Source organism: Passer montanus, unplaced genomic scaffold (assembly GCF_014805655.1).
Source record: "Passer montanus isolate IOZ18808 unplaced genomic scaffold, ASM1480565v1 scaffold11, whole genome shotgun sequence".
Lineage (NCBI taxonomy): Eukaryota > Metazoa > Chordata > Aves > Passeriformes > Passeridae > Passer > Passer montanus.
The window spans coordinates 18248476-18268190 of record NW_024357613.1 but is presented as its reverse complement, the minus strand read 5'-3'; the positions used below and the strand labels follow the sequence as shown (position 1 = coordinate 18268190).

Here is a 19715-nt window from a genome sequence, read left to right as displayed (position 1 = left end):
AGACTTAGAAGATTGCTTTTAAGTACCTGAATAGCTTTTTTTTTTTTTTTTTTAAGCTGCCAAAGACAACAGCAAACCCTATCCAGAAACCCTATGATGTACACTGGGAGCATACCAAGGGCAGGTCTCCTCTGCCATTCTACAGCAGTTATACCCACATCTGACTAACAGTCCAACAGTCCCCTGGTTGTCAGGAGGATGTAAGAGGCACTTCACAAGTGTAATTCATTCAATACTGATGTAGACCTGCCCCAAGTAAGGAAGACACAGTAGAGAACTTAATATTTTTATATCGAAGATGTCAGAAGTTAGGCAAGTGAATTCCATCCTTTGCAGTCTCCTATAGCCAAGAGAAGATAAGAAACATCTCCGGCTTTATGTAATGTCTTCACTAACAAATATTGAGCAAAGCAAGTTATATTCTGCAGTTTTTGGGCCCTGGGCCCAATCCTTCCCTCTCAACAAAATACTTGAAGGAGTTATCCTGTAATCCTGCATGCATGCATAGGTGTCTCAATTGTTGCATTACCATGTGCATTTCCATAGGAGGCCCTAAGATATATAACAGGCATCACTACTACTGTTGGTGAGAGTTGAAGTTGCAAAGCTCTATAGTGACCACAGATCCTGACTGACCATTTCATATCTGGCTGTGTCAATGAGTTGCAGCACAATTTAGGTCTTTAAATTATTCAAATTTTAAAAACCAAAATAATTTATATACCAGTAATCTTATTTCAGTCCCCTAAGCAGCACTGTCAAGACTTTTCCTTTACACGTCTATGAGCTACAAGTAGTTAATGGGCACAGAGAGCACCATTTTAAAGCAGTTAAATATCTACATACACAACAAGAAAACAGATATTAATTCATGGAAAAACTGAAAACAGTGCTCAACTTGTTGTGTTTACTCCTGACACCAAACTGCATGTACAAGTGCATTTCTTACCCGGTCACCTTTACCACCAGGAAGGCCTGGAGGACCAGGCAGTCCAGGAAGTCCAATACTACCCTGGGGACCCTGTGAAAATAAGTCAAGGATGTAAACTTAGCCAATTTTGTTTAGAATGAACAACCAAGGGTCATACCCTGAAGCAGATAGGGCAAAACCTTATTCCAGAACAGACTTAGCTTGATGAAAGAGGATTATCTGATGCAAATTGAGCTGATCCAAAGTACAGCACTTTAAACAGAATCTTATTATGAATTTATTGCTGACAATCACAACAGAAATGACTTACAGGGTTTTCTACCCTCCAGTCCCTCAACGACAGACTGGTTCTCTTAAAAATCCTTCCCAAGATCTTGCACTCTGTGATTTGCACATTCCTCTGTAACAGTAGGCTCTTTCAGCCAAGACCTCCCCAGCTATGCTTCTGACTGATTCTGTGTAAATACTGCTGGAGCTCTGGTAAAAGGTGGCATTCATAACGTGCTCCATTCATTAGTTTCACGTAGCTGTTAGCAGAAAGCCTGTCTCTCACTGCTCCTGTTCCCAGGAGCCCACACAGGAGTGTGCCGCTCAGCTTTGCATGTCATAGGATTTATGGGTTTATCAAGTAGAAGAAAAAAGTCACACACATCTCCATGTAATTTAAAACAGCATTTTCTAATATTAGCACAGTCACAGAGGACTGAAAAAGAAACTGAACCACCACTCATTTCAATGTTATTTTCGGTTCCCTGCATGGATAAATGAGTAAGTGTAGTTCAGATGATACTATAGGGTCCTTGAAAGTAAACATGAGTACTGAATATAGAAATAAACTGCTTACCAACTTCCCTGGTAAACCTGGAGGACCTGCAGGACCTGTCTCCCCTCTGCTACCCTGGAAGCAAAAATAGAGGGACAACATTATTTCCTGGAATTCTTCTTGTAATCTGGGAATAAAGTATTATTTTTTTTTCTTAATATTAAGTGATTTACACTACTTAGCTGTTGAGTTTAATTGAAACTTCTTTTTCACAGTGCAAAAATACCATATGCATTAAAACCAGTGAAACTTTCTGAGTAAACATTTTTAATTAAACATGGCATATAACCTTTATTTGGCATTAAATGACTCAAGTAAATAATTTTGCTGAGTGATTAAGCAAAATGAAGTTTCCTTCATGGGATCACACCAGAGAGTTACTTGTCACAAACACAATCATTTCATTATGACCACTCTGGCAGACATACTTAACTTTAGGTTTCTGCTTAGTTTCATCACCTGAGCTCCTATATGCTACATATTTAAAGCACTTTATCCCTAATGCACAAATGTGAAAAGTGATGAAGTAATGCTTAACAAACTCATTCAGGTTTAAAAAAAGTCTAGAGTGTTATAGGGAGAGGTAACTTTTAAAAGTCAGTCACCGTTTATTACAGTGACAAGCATAAATATGTGCTTTACTGCATCTATTACATCTTCACTTCAGACATGTTTATCCATTCAGATCATCAAATTCACGTTAGTGTTACAACTCCATTTCTTATTGCAGTCACTTGAATACACACTCTGGGTAAATCTGACATTGAGCCAAACTTGCAAATATTTTACACAATTTTCGAACTAAAGTACCTTTCTCAAAAGATTTAGTCTCTTATAATTAGATTTTTCAGAACAGCTCAATTTTATACCTTTATTCTCACATGTACAGACATATCCCTGGACAGATAAATTCAGTTTCCCAACACAAGCTTAGGTCTCATGAAACTCTTCTTAAATTCAAAGTGTGACTATGTAAGCACTATTTGCAATAAAAGAAAGATACAACATTTAAGATCATAAAATGTCAAGAATTTAAGCTATTAGTTATTCAAGTTGACAAACTATTATACAATGACATAGACAATTTTAGATTAAAGCAGATCTTAGTATTCTAGTGCTGTGTGCAATGGATAATTTTAAATACGGGGGGTTTCATAGCAAGAACAATAGTGTGAAATGTTGTGGCATACTAAATAAAAGGAGATGGCAGACATGGCCTTTTACACTAGGTCATAAGTGCAATGACAACTTCTCACACAAGTTTAGGAAAGCCAATTCTACAATTCAAGAAATAATTAGGTACCCTGGAGAGATCATAGAACCAAACATAAAGAGACTTTTCAATTAATTGCCTTCAAAATATCCTATGGTGTTCAAATACCTATTACTTTAAAGCACTTTGCATAATTTCTAGAAGCTTCTTTACGTTAAAAAAAAAAGAGAGAAAGGAAAAGTGTTTTCTAACTCACGTTCATCTTACAACCCAGAATGTGCATTAAAACTTTATTTAATCACAAAATTCTGAACTACATCTCTGACCTGGAATGCTGCTATATTTCTGATATAGCAGGAAAGATGCAGACTAAAATTATGATCAACATCAGAATCTTGTTTCTCATATCCTTTTCATGAAACCCATATCAGTCATTCATGACCAATAACAGTCATTGCTACACAGAGGTGAAACAAAAACAGTATAATCTTCAGAGAGTTAAAAATCTTTTTTCAGGTTTATTAACCTAAGAGTTAATTTTAATTAATTAATATTAACCTCTTAAGCACATCAAAAGTTTTGCTGGTCACACAAAATTCAAGGAAAAACTTTCATTTCATTTCAAATGCGGAAAAAATCTTTTGTCAAATGCACAGCACTGGCAGTTTGTCAAACACAGTTCTTTTCTAAGGAGGCAAAGAAGGAGGTCTTTACAGAAGACCAGAATACAAATGCATAGTATTTCTTTGTAAACATTGACATTATGTCTGTAAGAACAGATTATTTCAAACAATGGGCCACCGCTGCAAGATCTGCAGCGGTGTTTTAGCAAGTAAGAGAGTAACTGGAACCCAAAGAATGAGGAATCCTATCCCTGGCATAACTAGAAACACTGCAATGCTTCCTCCAAGTTATACCAGACTGAAATGTCCCTAGGATAGGTTATACAGTAAGCTGCTTACTCATAGTTCTGAAGAAAAAACAAAAAAGGCATCCTGAAATGCCCTTACACAAACATTTAAAATGCAACGTAAGTCATGTCCTAGAAGCACCTACATTTTCCCCACAGTCTATAGGAGGGTTTCTGTATCAGCTGGTTCAGGTGTTGACATCTGCTCTCGGCCAGATGAAATGTCCCTCTGTGCTGTAAGTCACTACAGGCAGGAATTAGAGCAGAAGGCAGTTTGGCCACGTCCTCAGCCTACCTTTCCCATACAGCAGCCCTCTGTACAACAGTGCATGGCTTCAGGCCACCCACAAACCATCAGGCATGCTGCACTGGCTTTAGCAAAAAGACTACCAGAATCTGTATGGCTTTATGCACTTTTGACACACTTCAGAATCCATGCTTTTCCTAGAGATGATATGTTTAAGGAGGGAAAGAAGCTGCTCTAGTTTGGAGAGAGCTGAGACAGAGCAGCTTGCACCCATGCTGGTGAACATTCCATGCCTCTAGGAAAAGGCACATGCAAAATGCTAAGTGTGAAATGGTGGCACAGCACTGCAATCAGAACACCACCAGATGCAGCCCTTCCACAGCTCCTGTGCTAGACCATGGTTACCACAAAAATTACCTTCCCTTTGTTTTAAGGCACAATGGCTGAACCACTCAATAAGTTTAAAGATTTAATGTCTTTCTCACAGATCCATTATATTCATCCTTTTAATGTAACATACATAAGAAGACCTTACAGTATTTACAGCTGAGCTTCCCTTAAGCTCTCTGGGATGGTTTTCACCCTCACTGAATTTTGAAGACTTGATCCTTTTGTAGAATTTTCACAAACAAACAGTTACAGAATGCAATCTCATGCTAAGAGAGTTTCACTGGCTTATTGGTTTCCTGTTCATCAATTGAGTGGAACAATAATAAGAATGAGAATACATTCCAGGTAATTGGCATCACACTTGGTTGCCCAGATAATTGAAACAATAGTTAGAATCACTTGAGATGTAATCCACAGCATATACTGTAATAACCCTTTACTTAAAAGTTGTTACTTAAAAAATTTGTCATTAATTATAAGTCATTTGTTATATATTATTAAATATATGTCACACGACTGCCAAATAGAATTAATTCTGTGCAGAATAAAGAATAAACAAAGTATATTTTGGATTTTTCAAACTTCATATTCAAAATTTTTTTTCAAAATGTAACCCATTTATCAACTAAACTCTTATGAGACTTAAACTTATCACATTTTTCTCATGCAAGATCTCAGGGGAAATACTTATTTAAGTGTAAGGATTTATCCACAGAAGCATCACCAGGACTCTTTAACCCTCCATACAGTATTGAAAAGCATCCAAGTATATAAACTAATATTTGATAGAAGAATAAATATACAAATAACTTTCTCTGAGATTTTAAATGTAACTTTGCAACTTTGCCAGAGTAATAATTAGATTGTACTGCTCAGGATAATGGTAAGAGGTAGATGTAGCATGAAATGTCCCCTCCTCTTAACAATGCCATGCTTTGGGCAGAAACAACAACCCACTAGCTGTCATTCCCTTCATAAGTGGTACTGTGGCCAAGTCTAGAGGGCAGAGACCTTTCATTCTGACTGTGACTACAGTGTTAGCTGAAGGTCCAGGACAGCTTTGGTACACTAGCTCCATAACAAATCCATTTTTTTACGTAGGTTACTGTCTACACTGCTTAGGAGAAGGCAACACTGTGATATCTGCTGACATCCAGAGGTCTACCACACCCAAAATTCAAAGAAAGTTGAGGAAGTGGAGGGGTAAACAAAGATGTACCAGACAAGAACCTAGCCATGTTGTTTAAGAAGACAGGGTGGATACCAGGAGAAGGGAAGAGGCTTGGAGCTTATAAAGTTTAACTGGGATATGTAGTGTGCAAGGATGACAGAAAAAGTGCTACCCTGTACAGATCATGCTGTGGAATTGGGCAGGGTCAAAAAGTTTTGTCACATTCATCTAGAGGCTTAGGTTTGCTGGATAAAAAGTACCAGCCAAGATGGAAATGTGCCCTGCCCCACTGACTCTGCTGTAAACACTCTAATGCTAAGTAACCCTTTTAGCTCTACCTTAAATGTAAACTATGACACCACTTGTGGAACATGTCTGAAATTATGTATAAAGAACATGTCCACTAATTCCTAAACATAGCATATAAACTGAGACAAGGACATTTCATCCTACCATTAAGAGCTACAGAAAGTGACACATTATTTCAGTTGCAGTCACATAAAAGGAATATGATAGAAAATCTACATTTTAATTACTATAACTAAACTACACAGGATAACCAAAGTTACATTTCAGCATAGGCAGGACAGAAATACCTTTAAAGACCAGAAAATTATTTAGCTGAAAGTAATTTAGGATGCTGAAAACATCATTCTCCTCTAACTTTAGGCTGTGTGACATTTGAGTGGTAAATCCAAGGTACTCTCCAGGTTTTCTCTTTACAGTGAGGCACTTCCAGAGAGGAAGTCAGCCCAGCTGACCAGGGCCCCTCAGAAGTCTCTCAGACGGGCTATAGTATCAAATCTTAGGCAACTGGATATTTAGTCTGTGTTGTTAATGTTGGGAAAACATGTATTATTTCCTAATTACAAAGCAACATGTCTGAATGCTGGCCTGCATACACATCAAGTTTGCTCAATTTGCTAGACACATATTGAACTTTAAGTGATTACTTCAATATTACAGGCTCTTTGCAAAACCACAGGGTGCAATACAGGCTCTCAAAATGTTAGCAATTTATAGGTTAAATAATTGAAGAAAAGCAAGGGATGAAAAAGTAGAGGCAGGGGTCAGTATTTTCTGCAGAAACTAAATTAGATTACTAAATCTCAGCAAATATGAAAGAAAATGGTTAAGCAGCTTAGGGAGCATGACTAAATTCCACTGATTAGGAATGACACTCCCACATTGGAAAGAGAATTCTTTCCCTTGGCCCACCTGCCATGATGATTGACTTAGAAAGGTTTAAATCACAAATGAGTTTGGTAATTACTTGGATTGGTTAGAACAATGTGAAGTAAACATAAGGTTAACCAAGAGTGGAGTGGAGAATATGTTTCATTTAGAAAGAAAATGAAAAATTTTCACGTTGCTCCTGTTGTTTTTCCAGTTTACTGAACACATGAATAGCAAAAGGGTTTTTTTTCTCCTACCCACCCAGATGCAAGTGGAAGTTTTTTTAAGGAAAAGTAATAATAGACTAAAATGATACTTTTTAAACTAAGTTTCTCCTAGGGGTCTGGGTTAGAGATGAGGAAAAAGTCTCCTAAAGCATGAGTTTGCCATGAGTTTTTAACTAGAGCTAGTAATCTAGTTTTCAAATATTTAGTATCTGCCCTGTGAAACTCTGAAAGTTTACAGATTCACAGAGGGTCAAACTTTCAATCTTTTTAGTAACAATATCTTCCAACTACATTCCAACAGCTGTTTAACAATAAAACACACTGAAATAACATGGTTTATGACAGAGAACTCTACAAGTTATTTGGCAAACGGTACAAAAATATTATTTGTCCCACACAGCCACTGATGATAGTGCTCTCTTGTGTAACCTTTCAAAAAACTACACACTAGTTGAGGCAAAAATTTTCTCCCAAAAAATGTCTTTTGCAAGTAGAAAAAGCTGAAAAGCCCCATGATTTTTAAATATAACAAATGTAGGCATGTAGGTTTTCCCTAATGCAAATACCAGCCTGCTGGTATTATTAGCGGAGTCAGCCTTGTTATCCCCCCACAGACCTTCCCCAGATGTCCTTTCCTCTGGAGTTCTGGCCCTCCTGTAGCTCCCAGCCATGTTGTCTCACACAGTTGCAATGGAAAGAACAGGGGAAAGTGAAATAGGGGAGTGAAGAGGATTTGATGTGGCTGTTGCAGTGCAACCAATATATTAGGGGACTGCAATTCCCCATATCCTGTGAAATACCAAGGTTTTTTCTTTCTCCAAGAAGTAGTCCAATCCCTTCTGACTTCTACCTGAGTCTTCTATAGCAAGAAGAAAATTAAGCAAAGGGAGAGAGGAAAAAGCAAAGAACTGCAGATACTTATAAAGTGGGTAATTCAAAATAAGAAGAAATAGGCCAAGAAAAATATCTGAATAGTAACCATAAATTCCTCAGGCTTTGAAAGCATTTGGTTGTGCAACTTTGGTCTAAAACAAGCAAGGGTTAAAGCTGTGAAAAAATTTCAAATGAGGAAAGCAACAAAAAAATTATATATGAAAAATTCTCTTTAGAACAATTACAATTGAATTATAACTGCTTTCTCAACTTATTGCCAAATTGTCTAGTTTTAGAAGTTTGACAATCATGCCACGTAGAATTATTTAACTAGCAGATTTTTTTTTCCCCTAGAAATAGAAGAGCAGATTCCTAAAAGCTGAAGTTCAAATGTATCTGCTACATGTACGTGCTGCAGAAGAAACAGAAAACATTCTTTATTCTGCCCTGGAAATAAATATTGACCAGAGAGCTTAGACCAAAGCTCTCTGAAGTTCAATAGTTCAACACCATGTTCTTCCTAAATAAAAAGCCCTCATCGTTCTCCTTTTTTGTGTAGATGTAAAGTGTTCCTCAAAAAAAAAAAAAAACTAGAAAGTTATTCCAGTCATATGCTGCCTGTAGTCTAATGCTTCCTCTCTGATGAGAACCAACACAGTTATTCTCCAAGGCTCTTTACAGCTTTAAGGGAACTACAGATGAGAAGTAGCTTACTGCTTGATGGACCACATACAAGCTTACTTCATAATCAATAATTTACTTCTTTTCTCCATGTTGTATTGACCAAAAGTTTTCTTTCTATGCTTTGGTTCTAATGTTTACATGTTTTCCAAAATGAGTGCACTTTGTAAACACATATAAAGTAAAGGCAAGGAATCCAGATGTCTTGCTGGTCTCTAGAGTGAAAAAAAGAAAAATCACCGCATTTAATCTGCTTTAAGTACTTCTGTTCATCTACAGGGTTACTAATAATTAACCTCGTGTGTCAACCCCTGTTCTACGGACTGCTGATTTTGTAAATTCATGTTCACATTGAAAGGATTAAAAGAATAGTTCAGCAGATTACAGTGCATTATCAGAGTGGGCAATTTCTTTGGTCTGATTCAATTATAACTGTTGTTCCTGTCACCTGTGTACAGTATCACCCTAAGAACAGGGCTGAAAAACTTCTCAAGTGTACCCAACACTTTTAAATACAAAGAACAAAAATAAAGAAAAAAAACAAAAACTTGTTTGCTGAAGATACCTGTATTCCATCCTAGTAAATGCTCTTATAATCCCCTTTCTGTATTATCCTTAGGCAGCTGTGGACACAGCAGCAATGCAAAGACTGTCCAAAATAAATGTGATCTCATGAATTAATATATCTAGCACCTGATAGTATAAACCACAGGAAAAAAAAAATTTAAAAAATGGTGGAATCTTCTACTTGGTTGACTGCTGCTGTGTGTTTAGGAGCTAATTCAGAAAAAATATTCCTGATCCTTACAAATATATCATAGACAGTACCTCACTAAACCTGGTATGAGAATAACTCTACAACTGCATCAGCAAAACTTGTGTCACTGTATTATAGCAGAAGCTCAGAAAATTCCAGGAAGCCATCCCCAGGGCACCAGTGGCAAGAGGGAAGCCTGGAAAAGCAATTGTTTACAGAGCCTGAAGCCTGGTTAATGTCATCAGAGTGAATATGTGTGCATGAAATTTTCTTCAAATCACTGATCATCCCATTCCTCTCCATCCAGAAGGATTAACAGCAAAGGGAAATTAGATCAGCCTTATGCAGCTTCAAATCATGTCAGGTCCCCTCTAGAGAGAATCACAAAGCAGTGATCTGCTCTCTCCAGTATCCACTTGTGCTTTGTACTCAAAACTGAGCCTTAACAAATACCATTAGTTCACTTTTCTTAGCAGATTTCTTCCTGCAGAAAGCTACCTGCCCAGCAGCAATTTCTCCAGTCTTCCAAATCTTTCTAGTGTTAAGGAAAATCTCCAGGGAAAGAAATTACAACAGCAGTGTTTCCAATGAAAGATTAATGCTATTCTTCACACCACTATATCAATGCTAATAATGCCAACCAGACTGTTGCAGTGGAAGAAGAGGAATTTTCAGCTTTTTGTCACAAACTACACTTACTCCCTCTGTTTTGGCTTTTACTCAGCATATTTAAATACAAAGACAAGAAGAATATAAACAAAGTTCAAAAATTATCTTGTCACCAAAACCAAAACCAATCATAGGACATCACTGGACACATTTAGGACTTTCTGTGTGATGATGCACATCCCCTTGACACAGAAGGTAAAGAACTGGTATTACCTCAAAAAATAGAATTTATGATAAATAATGATTTTACCTTAGCTATAGCTTCAGCAACCCTGCAATTTTACCTATGCTCAATTAGAAACTGCTTCCATACTTACTGGTGGTCCCCGGGGTCCTGTTGGACCTGTTTCTCCCTCTGGGCCCTGCTGACCCTGTTTTGGGGAAGAAATTTGAAATGCAACAAATTTGAAAAGTGATTTTTTAAACACATTTTTCTAGATATTTAGTATAAGATTAATGGTTTTACCTGTTTACCAGGATTTCCCATTAACCCAGGCACCCCAGGAGGACCTCTATTACCCTGTTGGACAACAGATGAAAAATATTAGCTGAGCCAATGGTTTGCTCTTCCATTTTAAAGTAAAAAATTAAAATAAGTAAAGCTATAAAATCTAAACAAAATCAGCCTGTGTTAATTTTTTTAACTTCTGCCTTATTTTTGGTGTTCTTTAACTTTGACCAAACCTTTCTATCTAATTTTTCAAAAGTCAGATTTCTGTTCCTTTGCTGTTTATGTGCTGACAAATCCCAAACAGATTTCATTGCTGCTTTCAAATCACAGAAGGCAATATCACTCCATGTTATTTCAGACAAAAATCATGTCTCAGTCTAGTTTTCTTTTTCAATTACTTACCGCTAAAGTCAAACATCATTGTCTGAAACATTCCATAGTCTCAATCTTACAACAATTTTTTTAACTAAATTGGAATTGATGCTGTAATTTGGTGCTACCTAAATGGAGATAACCCCTGTGATTGTATCAGCTTATGGTAGCTATAAATACTATTCTTATTACAAGATGGTTCATTTCAAGATGTAGTAAGGTAGGAACTCTAGCAATGATTTCCATGAATTTGAAAGAAAATTACCTTCTTAAGGTATTATTTAATGCCTAGAATAATGAAAACCACATAGTGTAGCACAAGAATCATTAAAAGGTACAGGCCAAAGTTGAATAAAAACTGTATTTAATTCCTTCAGCCTAAGGTTTGTCTCTTAACACAAGAAGCTTGGTACAATTTCATTGAATACTTTAGAACTTTAGATACTTTAGCACTTTATTTCTGCTTTAAATAAGAAAGACAATACTCAAGATGTTTTACCTTTGGGCCAGGAATGCCTTTCATACCTGGAGAGCCTGGGAAACCCTGAAAGAAAAAAGATTTACTTTTATTTGCTGTTAAGATGACTGGAAATGGTGTTAAAAAATTCTCTCTCATGCCTGAGTATTTCTAATCATTTTATTTGGTATTAAAGCACTTTTATTCAATATGGAACCAAGCTTGAATTCTTTCTGTTTACAAAGTAACAGATAAGGAGTATTATTCTTACTTCATAAATTGCAAAATGACCATAGATAGGTGAGGAGTTGTGATTTTTTCTGTCTTAGATTAGAAATACATGCTTATCCCAGTATGCTGAGACTAGAGGTGCAGAGTTTTACAGACACCTTTGGACATTTTTCATTCCCTCATCACTTCTCTGCAACAGCTCATAGCAAGTATGCTTTTACTAAATTGTCTTCCAGGCTTAGGATTTCATTTGTATTACAAATTTATGTCCAGTTCTGTTTTAAAAGATCTCAATCACTGTTCCTCACAGCAATTACTCCTATAGCACAGTGTTTTAAAGAGGATTCTATTTAGATTTGGTACAGTTTAGATTGGTGCAGTTTTCAGACTCAGTTAATGCACGAGGATTACCTTGTGAAAGAGCCCACAAAGCACCAGTGATTCCCTGTAAGTTCCCCACAGGGAATACACTGGAGACCTCCAAGCCACCCATGAAAAGAAGCACGAGCGTGATGCATTCCAGATGTTCTGAGCCAGCAGAATGTCAAAGGATGATTGTTCTTGGAAGGTATGTCAGACTAGCAGCTCAGCTTTTCCTGCTCAGTTTGGGAATAGCTGGGCCCTAGTCAATAAAATGAGACCAGCCCTAATTATGGGGTCACACCATAGGATCCACAGGGTATCAGGTAGGAGAAACATAAGAGATAAGAGTCACATCCTGGCCACAAATGTTTTGTGAGGCCAAGTTCCCCACAATGGCATCTTGAGGAGGTCTAGACTGCTGTGCAAAGGTTTTGCATACACATAGCAGAATTTCCCCTTGCATTACACACACTCTCCCCTGAGCCTTTTGCTTAGATTTTCACTAGAATTACTCCAACATCAGAGTCAAATCACCAATACACAGCCTTTCTATGATTTGAACTGAGCCTACCTTTCAAAGGTAAAATATCTGATACTTACTGGCAATCCCTGGAGCCCTGCATCACCTGGAGCTCCAGGTTTTCCTGGTTCACCCTGTAAAACATTTTCAGTTGTAATTTATGCAAATCAAACATGATGGAAAATTTTATTTCTGGAACACAGAGTTGACATACTTTTGGATCTGTAGTATAGAAATGTTAATTCAATTACACTAATAATGTGCATAAAGCCATGAGCAGCAGCCACAAATTAATGAACAAATCTAGGGCACTACCAAAGCTCATAAACATGCCAATTGTGTCTTACTTTAGCTCCAGGCATGCCAGGGATCCCTTCACGGCCATCAACTCCTGGTAAACCCTTAAAAAAAGAAACAAAAAATTATTGTAACTTTGAAAAGATTTTGCCTAAGCACTAATATGCAAAGTAGCATTGAATGAAGAAAATAAATAAATTAAATATACATACAGGCTCTCCTTTAGGCCCAGGGAGGCCATTTATTCCTCTTGTACCTTGAGGACCCTAGGAATAATAACAGTATTTTAAAATTAAGCTAAAGAGAATGAAATGGCACATTAAAAGAATGTCAATACACACTCATTCAGATACATATAATTTGAGAGTACCAGTTATGCACTGCTTATTTGCTATTAAGTAACTAATGTTTGCAAGTCAACAAGAGTCAAAATGTGTCTGTGCTCACCCTTTCTCCCTTCGGACCTGCCTCTCCTAATGGACCTCTCTGTCCTTGATCCCCCTACAGAAAAGAAAATATTTTAGAAATAAAATCAGAATAAACTTCCTTGTATTTTTAGCTAAAACTCTCAGAAAATCAACAAGTACAATTTACATTTGGTGAAAGTAGACAACTTAAAGTCACACTATATTTAAAAATGCAGTATTTTAAAACTGCAGTTGACAGATATATTTTAAAAAGCACATCTGAAGCCATCATCACCTGAGATTTCAGGAGTGTCTAAGCAAAGTATGTTGCACTTGTTTAACACAGAGTTACTAGCTATTTTAAGCACAAATTCCACCTATGGAAGCAGAGAGCAAGGAAGAATTAAAGAAAAAGACAACCAACCACCCCAAACAAATAAAACACACACACAATAAAAACCTCCAACAAAATTTGCCCAAATTGCCCTGTATGGGTTTTGTTCCAGTTTGATACCTGAAATCCAAGCCACCCTAATGCACAGTAGGAAGAGGAAACCATAATATACTAAGTTAAAATGGGTTCATCTACCTCAAATTCTTTGGGAAGACATTACTGACTTGAATCAATAATATCATTTATTCACCTGTGGGGAATCAATAGAATTTGATTAATCAGAAGCTTCTTGGATTCACAGCTGAAAAGATGCACTGACTGGGAAGTGTTTGATAACCCCACACTCTACTTACAGGTGCACCAGGAAGACCTTGGGGACCAGGATCACCATCAAGACCACGAGCTCCCTACCAAACAGATAATACAAGCTATTAAAGTGACCGGCTGGAGCAATAACAATTAATGTGTCTTGCTTTGCTAGGAGCTACAAAGTCTCTACAGATGAGATGGCTTTATAGCTCCAATTAAAAAGAAAGGCAATTTTCTTCATTTATCTTGATTTTTTAATGGAGATTTGAAAGAAAATATATTTAAATATTAAAAATTATCAGTCATAAAACAACATTCAGATCATTCTCTAAAAAATCTAGGGAGGAGTTAGACCTTTACATTTTTACTTCAAAAAATCTCTTTGTCTTCTTTAAGCATAGAATATCCTTCACCACATAATAGAATAACATCAAATTGTCCAGAGAAATCATCAAGTGCAGTGCTGCTATTTTTATCACATATGTTTAAAGGAAATAATGCTATCACTACACTGTAAATAAAGGTCAATGGAGAGAAAAAAATTGTTTTAAGAAAGATTTAGAGAGAACACGGAACTCCTTAGTCAAACAGATGTAGTAAATGTTTCAAGTAGACAAAATATTACAGAAAATGTAGACAAGTAACTGCGAAGAATTACAACACACAAAGGCCAGAAGAGAGAAGTAAGACAGCTTAGCAAACACACCCAAGATGTTAAGAAGGATCATTCATGAGAAGATTCATAATCAGGAGAAATTGGATGTTTTCTCTGAAGGCAGATGATCACAAGATTTACAGGATATGACTTCTGGAGAAGGAGACAATGTCAGGATTCCTGTGTTCTACTCCTTTCAGAAATTTTTACTATATAGATTTAACAAGAGCACGAGACAACCCAAGTTTGAAATAACTTGAATAACAAGTTTGAAACACTTAGAAAAACAAAAGGAAAATTGTCCAGCAAAGTAAGAGCCCAATAAATATTAATCCCACTAGCAGCAATTTAAGACACAGAGATTGTCAAAGAATGAATGGGAAAAAGAACAAACTCTCAATAAAAACTCCTGACAAAAACTGGAGTGATGATGGAAGTAAAAGTCTTTAGGAAGATACAAATCACAGGAGGGAGTATTTAATAAGTCGTAGCTTTAATTTAAATGTGCTATAGTTTATAATTGTTATAACTTGCTTTCTTGCAAATTACAGACTTGCATACATGCAAAACTACCATAAAGGCAAGGATTGGGGGAAAAAAGTAAGAGAACATGTCCTTCATCAATTAGGACTGAGCTACCTTTCTTCCTAACATGAAATGCAGTAGCTATGGAAATAGCTGGCAGAAGAGAGAAAATACAGGGGAAATAAAGAAGAAGCTTAAATAAGCTTGTAAAGCATTCTGAGTTGTACTTTTTTTAATATAGACCATTTTACAGAAAGAAAGGTTAATACTCACTTTGGTACCTTTAGGTCCCATTATACCAGTTATACCTCTGATACCTAGAATGCCCTGAAATAGAAAAGTATATCCAAATTATGCTTAATTCTTATCAGAACTGTCCTAGTTTTCAGACAGAAGACTCAAGAGTCCTACACCCCTTCTTTATGATTATTTTACTATTTTCTTAGTACTAAAGGAGAAATCCAACTGCTGCTGTATTAGATTTCTTAATTTATATGGTAATTTGATATTTTACTACATTTAGAATTTTAAAAAGAATAACAAAACTATCAGGCTGTATTACAAAACCACAAATACACCATAAGGACAGAAAAAAACCACTGATTTTTCTTCTTGGTTGCCTCAGAGTTGAAGCATTCTCACCTGCAGCTTGCGTGAAAGGAACATGTGATGGCCAAACTTGCAAAAGTGCTAAGCTGTCCTAAGTGAGGAATTGGAGAGATGAAGGAGATTTTACAGAGTTCCAGAGGCAGATAAAAAAGAACAAGGCTTTTGAGAGTACAAGTGCTAAGTTTATATGTCCACTAGGAGGCTAAATTGAGTAGACATCCTAATGCAGCAGGATATATCATAACTATCATCACAGCTGTCATCACTTTCCTTCAAAAGTGTCTTGTGGGACATTTGGCTTCACTGTCTTCCTTTTCCCAAGAGACTGACACTGCCTGAGGTGTCTCCTCCCTGCAGAGACTAAACCCTCAGCCATAACATGCTTGTCCTGCAGCTGCATTATTGAAACAGCTCCAGGCCCTTCCCCACAGCTTGGCCAAACCCAGCCCTTGAGCAGATGCTACACTGGCAGCCTCTACTTGCTCCTCACAAAGCTGGCTGGAATCTCGCACGGAACACTTGACGCATTGTCAGCCTAAAAGGTGGGGAAAATCATGGTAATGCAACAAGCACTACAGCAGCCCCACAAGGGAGATGAACACAGTTTACTCCTGCTCCTAAGAGCACAGTTGGAAGTAGGCACGCTGTGGTATCCAATACTTTCTATCAAAAGCAACACCTCTCCCAAGCATGGCTGTCTTATGCAAATCTTGTCAGTGGAATACATTGGTTGGATTGCAGGTTCTGTGGAGGAGACTGGATGCTCAACCCCTTTGATTCATTTATGTAAGGAGCATATAAGATGACATAGCAGAGTCTACAGGCTCTCCATCTGTGCCTCTAAAGAATTGTTTGTCCTTTTTCACATGGGTTATCTATCTGATATCAATTTCTGCATATTATTAATCCTAATTTTTAATAAAAAAATATTTTAGAGTTTGTTTGTAGGCTGACACATTGAAATGTTTTGAGTAACACAAAAAATAAAAGTAAAGGAAAGGAAATCTTTAATTGTTTTTTAATTCTACTGTGTTATTTCACAGTGATTGAAGAACTTTACCAAACTGAATAAAATGAATTGGTCTCCACAGGCCTTTCAGACAGCAGAAGCTGCCTCTTACACTGGTACTTTGTCTGCACCAGGGCCTCAGGGATACTTTCTCAGGATCGAGCATTCAAAGGAATTGACCCTTTCCTTTATTTAGTCTGTTCTTTACCTTTTTCTAGTCATAATCCAGAGGTTTATGTTGTTATATGTTTATGTTCATAGAGAATTCTGTAATTTAGCATTTAGATATCATGTGCATTAAGGTAAGTTCTTGTGTAGCATCAAATCTGGACACCAATGGCATTAAATAAATACTTTCACACTTAAGAAAAAAAGCATGAGACGCCATCAGAAAATAAACCATAGAAATTAAAGGTGTTATGCCTGTTTTTCCTCCTTAGAATGACCCTTTTATTCTGTTCCCTAGTCCTTTTCAGTCATGGTAACCATAAGAGCTCCTCACAGGGGACAAGCTGAAGAGGTATGTGTCATAATGAAGCACAGTTATACAGGACAAGAAAATAACTCTGTATGATTGAAGGATACTTCTCGTGCAAGCCAAAAGGCAAAAAGCTTCAGGAAAAAAAAAAACCCGTTCTTCAGTGGTTGCAATTTCATCCTCAAGTCTCAGCTAAGAATTTCACAGCTGATTGTGTTTTGAACACAATGAAGTCAGTGTCATCAAAATTATGAAAAGGATAGTGAAGGTAAAGGGAAAAAAATTCAACTTTTTTCACAATCTAAGCACAACACAAAATTTAGGACGTGAAATAGTTGTTAAAGTTAGCCTTTCCATAGAACTATATGGAGCTTTGTGCCAAGCAATAATGTAGGTTTTGGAGGGACTTCGATTCATAGACAATATGGCAGAAAAAAGAGAAAGGTGCATAGAGGTTTTGTAATATCTGTTTTCTTAAAATAATAAGAAAAAGAGATATGTCATTAGGAAGAAAATTAGTAACACTTTAAAAGGAAATACTTTACTGGAGGGCCTTGAGCTCCCACTTCACCACTAGGTCCTTGGTCCCCTTCTTCACCCTGGGAAAGCAAGAGGAACACATCTGTAGCCAATCCACACCATGCATATTGCTCTATCATTGTATGAGGTGCATTTCCTACTTAATGTTTTCTGTCACCACATCCTGAAAGAAATCCAAATGAAGTCACACCACTTCCTCAGAAGATACTCATTCAGGCTCACTTTCCATTTAAATATTAGTCAAAAGGGTAATTTTAAAGAAACCTCAGTATAAAGAATAATGATATTTTACCCTTATTCTGTCATTCCATTTTTTCTTGACATTAATATCTTTAGGATTTCATCAGGAACTGTAGTAACAGGACAAGGGTACAAACTTCAAGAGGGGAAATTTAGGTTACATAGTAGGAAGAAATTCTTTACTGTGAGGGTAGTGAGACACTGGAACAGGTTACCCGGGGCAGGTGTGGATGCCCCAGCCCTGGCAATGTTCAAAGCCAGGCTGGGTAAGGCCTTGAGAATCCTAGTCTAGTGAGAAGCGTTCCTGCACATGGCAGAGGGGTTGGGACTAGATGATCTTTAAGGTCTATTTCAACCACTTAATATTATATTATTCTCTGAATTCTTGTTCTTCCAGACTAAAAGTGGAAAAAGTTTTCTCTAATGGTTTTCCCTGCAACACTGAAGCATGGACCAAGCCACTGCAAACCTGAATATTTCTTGTAAATATTTCAGTATTAAAGAGGTTATACAAAAAGGTTAATTCAAATGAAACACCTTGAGAAAGTTAACATTTCAGATTTCAAGATGAATCAGATTTGACCTCTCTTTATGAACTTACACTATGTCCTTTCCCTCTCCAATGTATTTTTTCCTCTCATTCTTCATTTAAGTATTCATCTGTGCTGGTAAATTAAGGGAATTATCCTGCATACTTGGTAAATTAAGGAAATTATCCTGCATTTAAATGTTTAAAAGTTTTTCAATTCATGAACTTAGCTTCAGTTTTCCCCGTAAGTTCTATAATAATTAAATTTGAACAATCAAAATCAAAAGCAAGAGGAGTATGACTTGTGCATTGTAATACATACATAGTACAGGTAACTAAAGAATAGAGAAGTGCCTTTGGTTACTCTGGAGCACCATGATATGTAGTGTCACTTCATGCATTCTGTTAAAACAATTAATACTTAGAATATAATACTGTTTTTGAAGATGAGGCTAAACTACTATTAGTTAGCTATAAACAACAGTTTTTTCCTCTTTTTTTTATTTTACCTTATAACCTTGTTTTCCTGGTTCACCAGACTCTCCTTTTGAACCTTTTTGCCCCTAAAATAAACACAAAAAACCAAAATAAATTAATAAATACAGACTATTCTAAATTAAAATACAGTTATCCAAAACAGACATAGACTGCTGAGAGCTGTCTTGCTGTTCCCTCTCAAACCCCATTCACTACTCCTTCCTCACCTGTCTAGGAAACACTACATACTACGTACCATGCTCAAAATATCTGTTTCTGGATCTAACAAGGCTGCATTTATAGGCAGGTTAGTATTTCTTCTTACATTATCCTATAAAAGTTTCCTGAGGCCAACAGTATTTCTGGAAACCAGTAAAGAATATATTTTTAAAAATCTTAGCTAAAATGAGACTCAAAACATGTTAATTTCAATTCACTATGTTACAGGTCTCCCAGGAAGAGAAAAAGTCAAAAGGATTAAGGATCTGGGGAAATATTTAGAGTTTCTGGAGTCAGACCACAAATTATCCAGGAAGTGAACAAAGCAATCCTTCACATACTCTAATCCTCTCAGGACCACACATGAATTTTACAGTGAAGGTTAGAGAAGTAGCAAGAGATTTCAACAGCAAGACATTATTTTGGCAGTCAAGAGTTGAGTAACCATAATCAAAAACAGTGATGGAATCTTTTTTGAAATTAACAGGGAAATGTCCTTTTTCAAGTCAGTAATTACCCTCCCTAGTGCCTTGAAACGGCACCTCTGCAAGGAATGCTGGAACAA

The 19715-nt window shown here is 36.7% G+C and overlaps 1 protein-coding gene across 1 annotated transcript in view; it reads right to left on the bottom strand.

Moving 5' to 3' along the window:
• Positions 1–19715, bottom strand: part of COL9A1 (collagen type IX alpha 1 chain) — a 62459-nt gene that overhangs the window by 14727 nt on the left and 28017 nt on the right. Inside the window, exons 18-30 of the mRNA XM_039728355.1 lie at positions 18964–19017; positions 17691–17744; positions 15323–15376; positions 13914–13967; positions 13207–13260; positions 12972–13025; positions 12810–12863; positions 12543–12596; positions 11391–11435; positions 10535–10588; positions 10386–10439; positions 1776–1829; positions 950–1021 (exon numbers count right to left, since the gene is read on the bottom strand). Coding sequence (XP_039584289.1) covers positions 950–1021; positions 1776–1829; positions 10386–10439; positions 10535–10588; positions 11391–11435; positions 12543–12596; positions 12810–12863; positions 12972–13025; positions 13207–13260; positions 13914–13967; positions 15323–15376; positions 17691–17744; positions 18964–19017 — 711 coding nt within the window. The remainder of the gene's footprint in view (positions 1–949; positions 1022–1775; positions 1830–10385; positions 10440–10534; positions 10589–11390; positions 11436–12542; positions 12597–12809; positions 12864–12971; positions 13026–13206; positions 13261–13913; positions 13968–15322; positions 15377–17690; positions 17745–18963; positions 19018–19715) is intronic.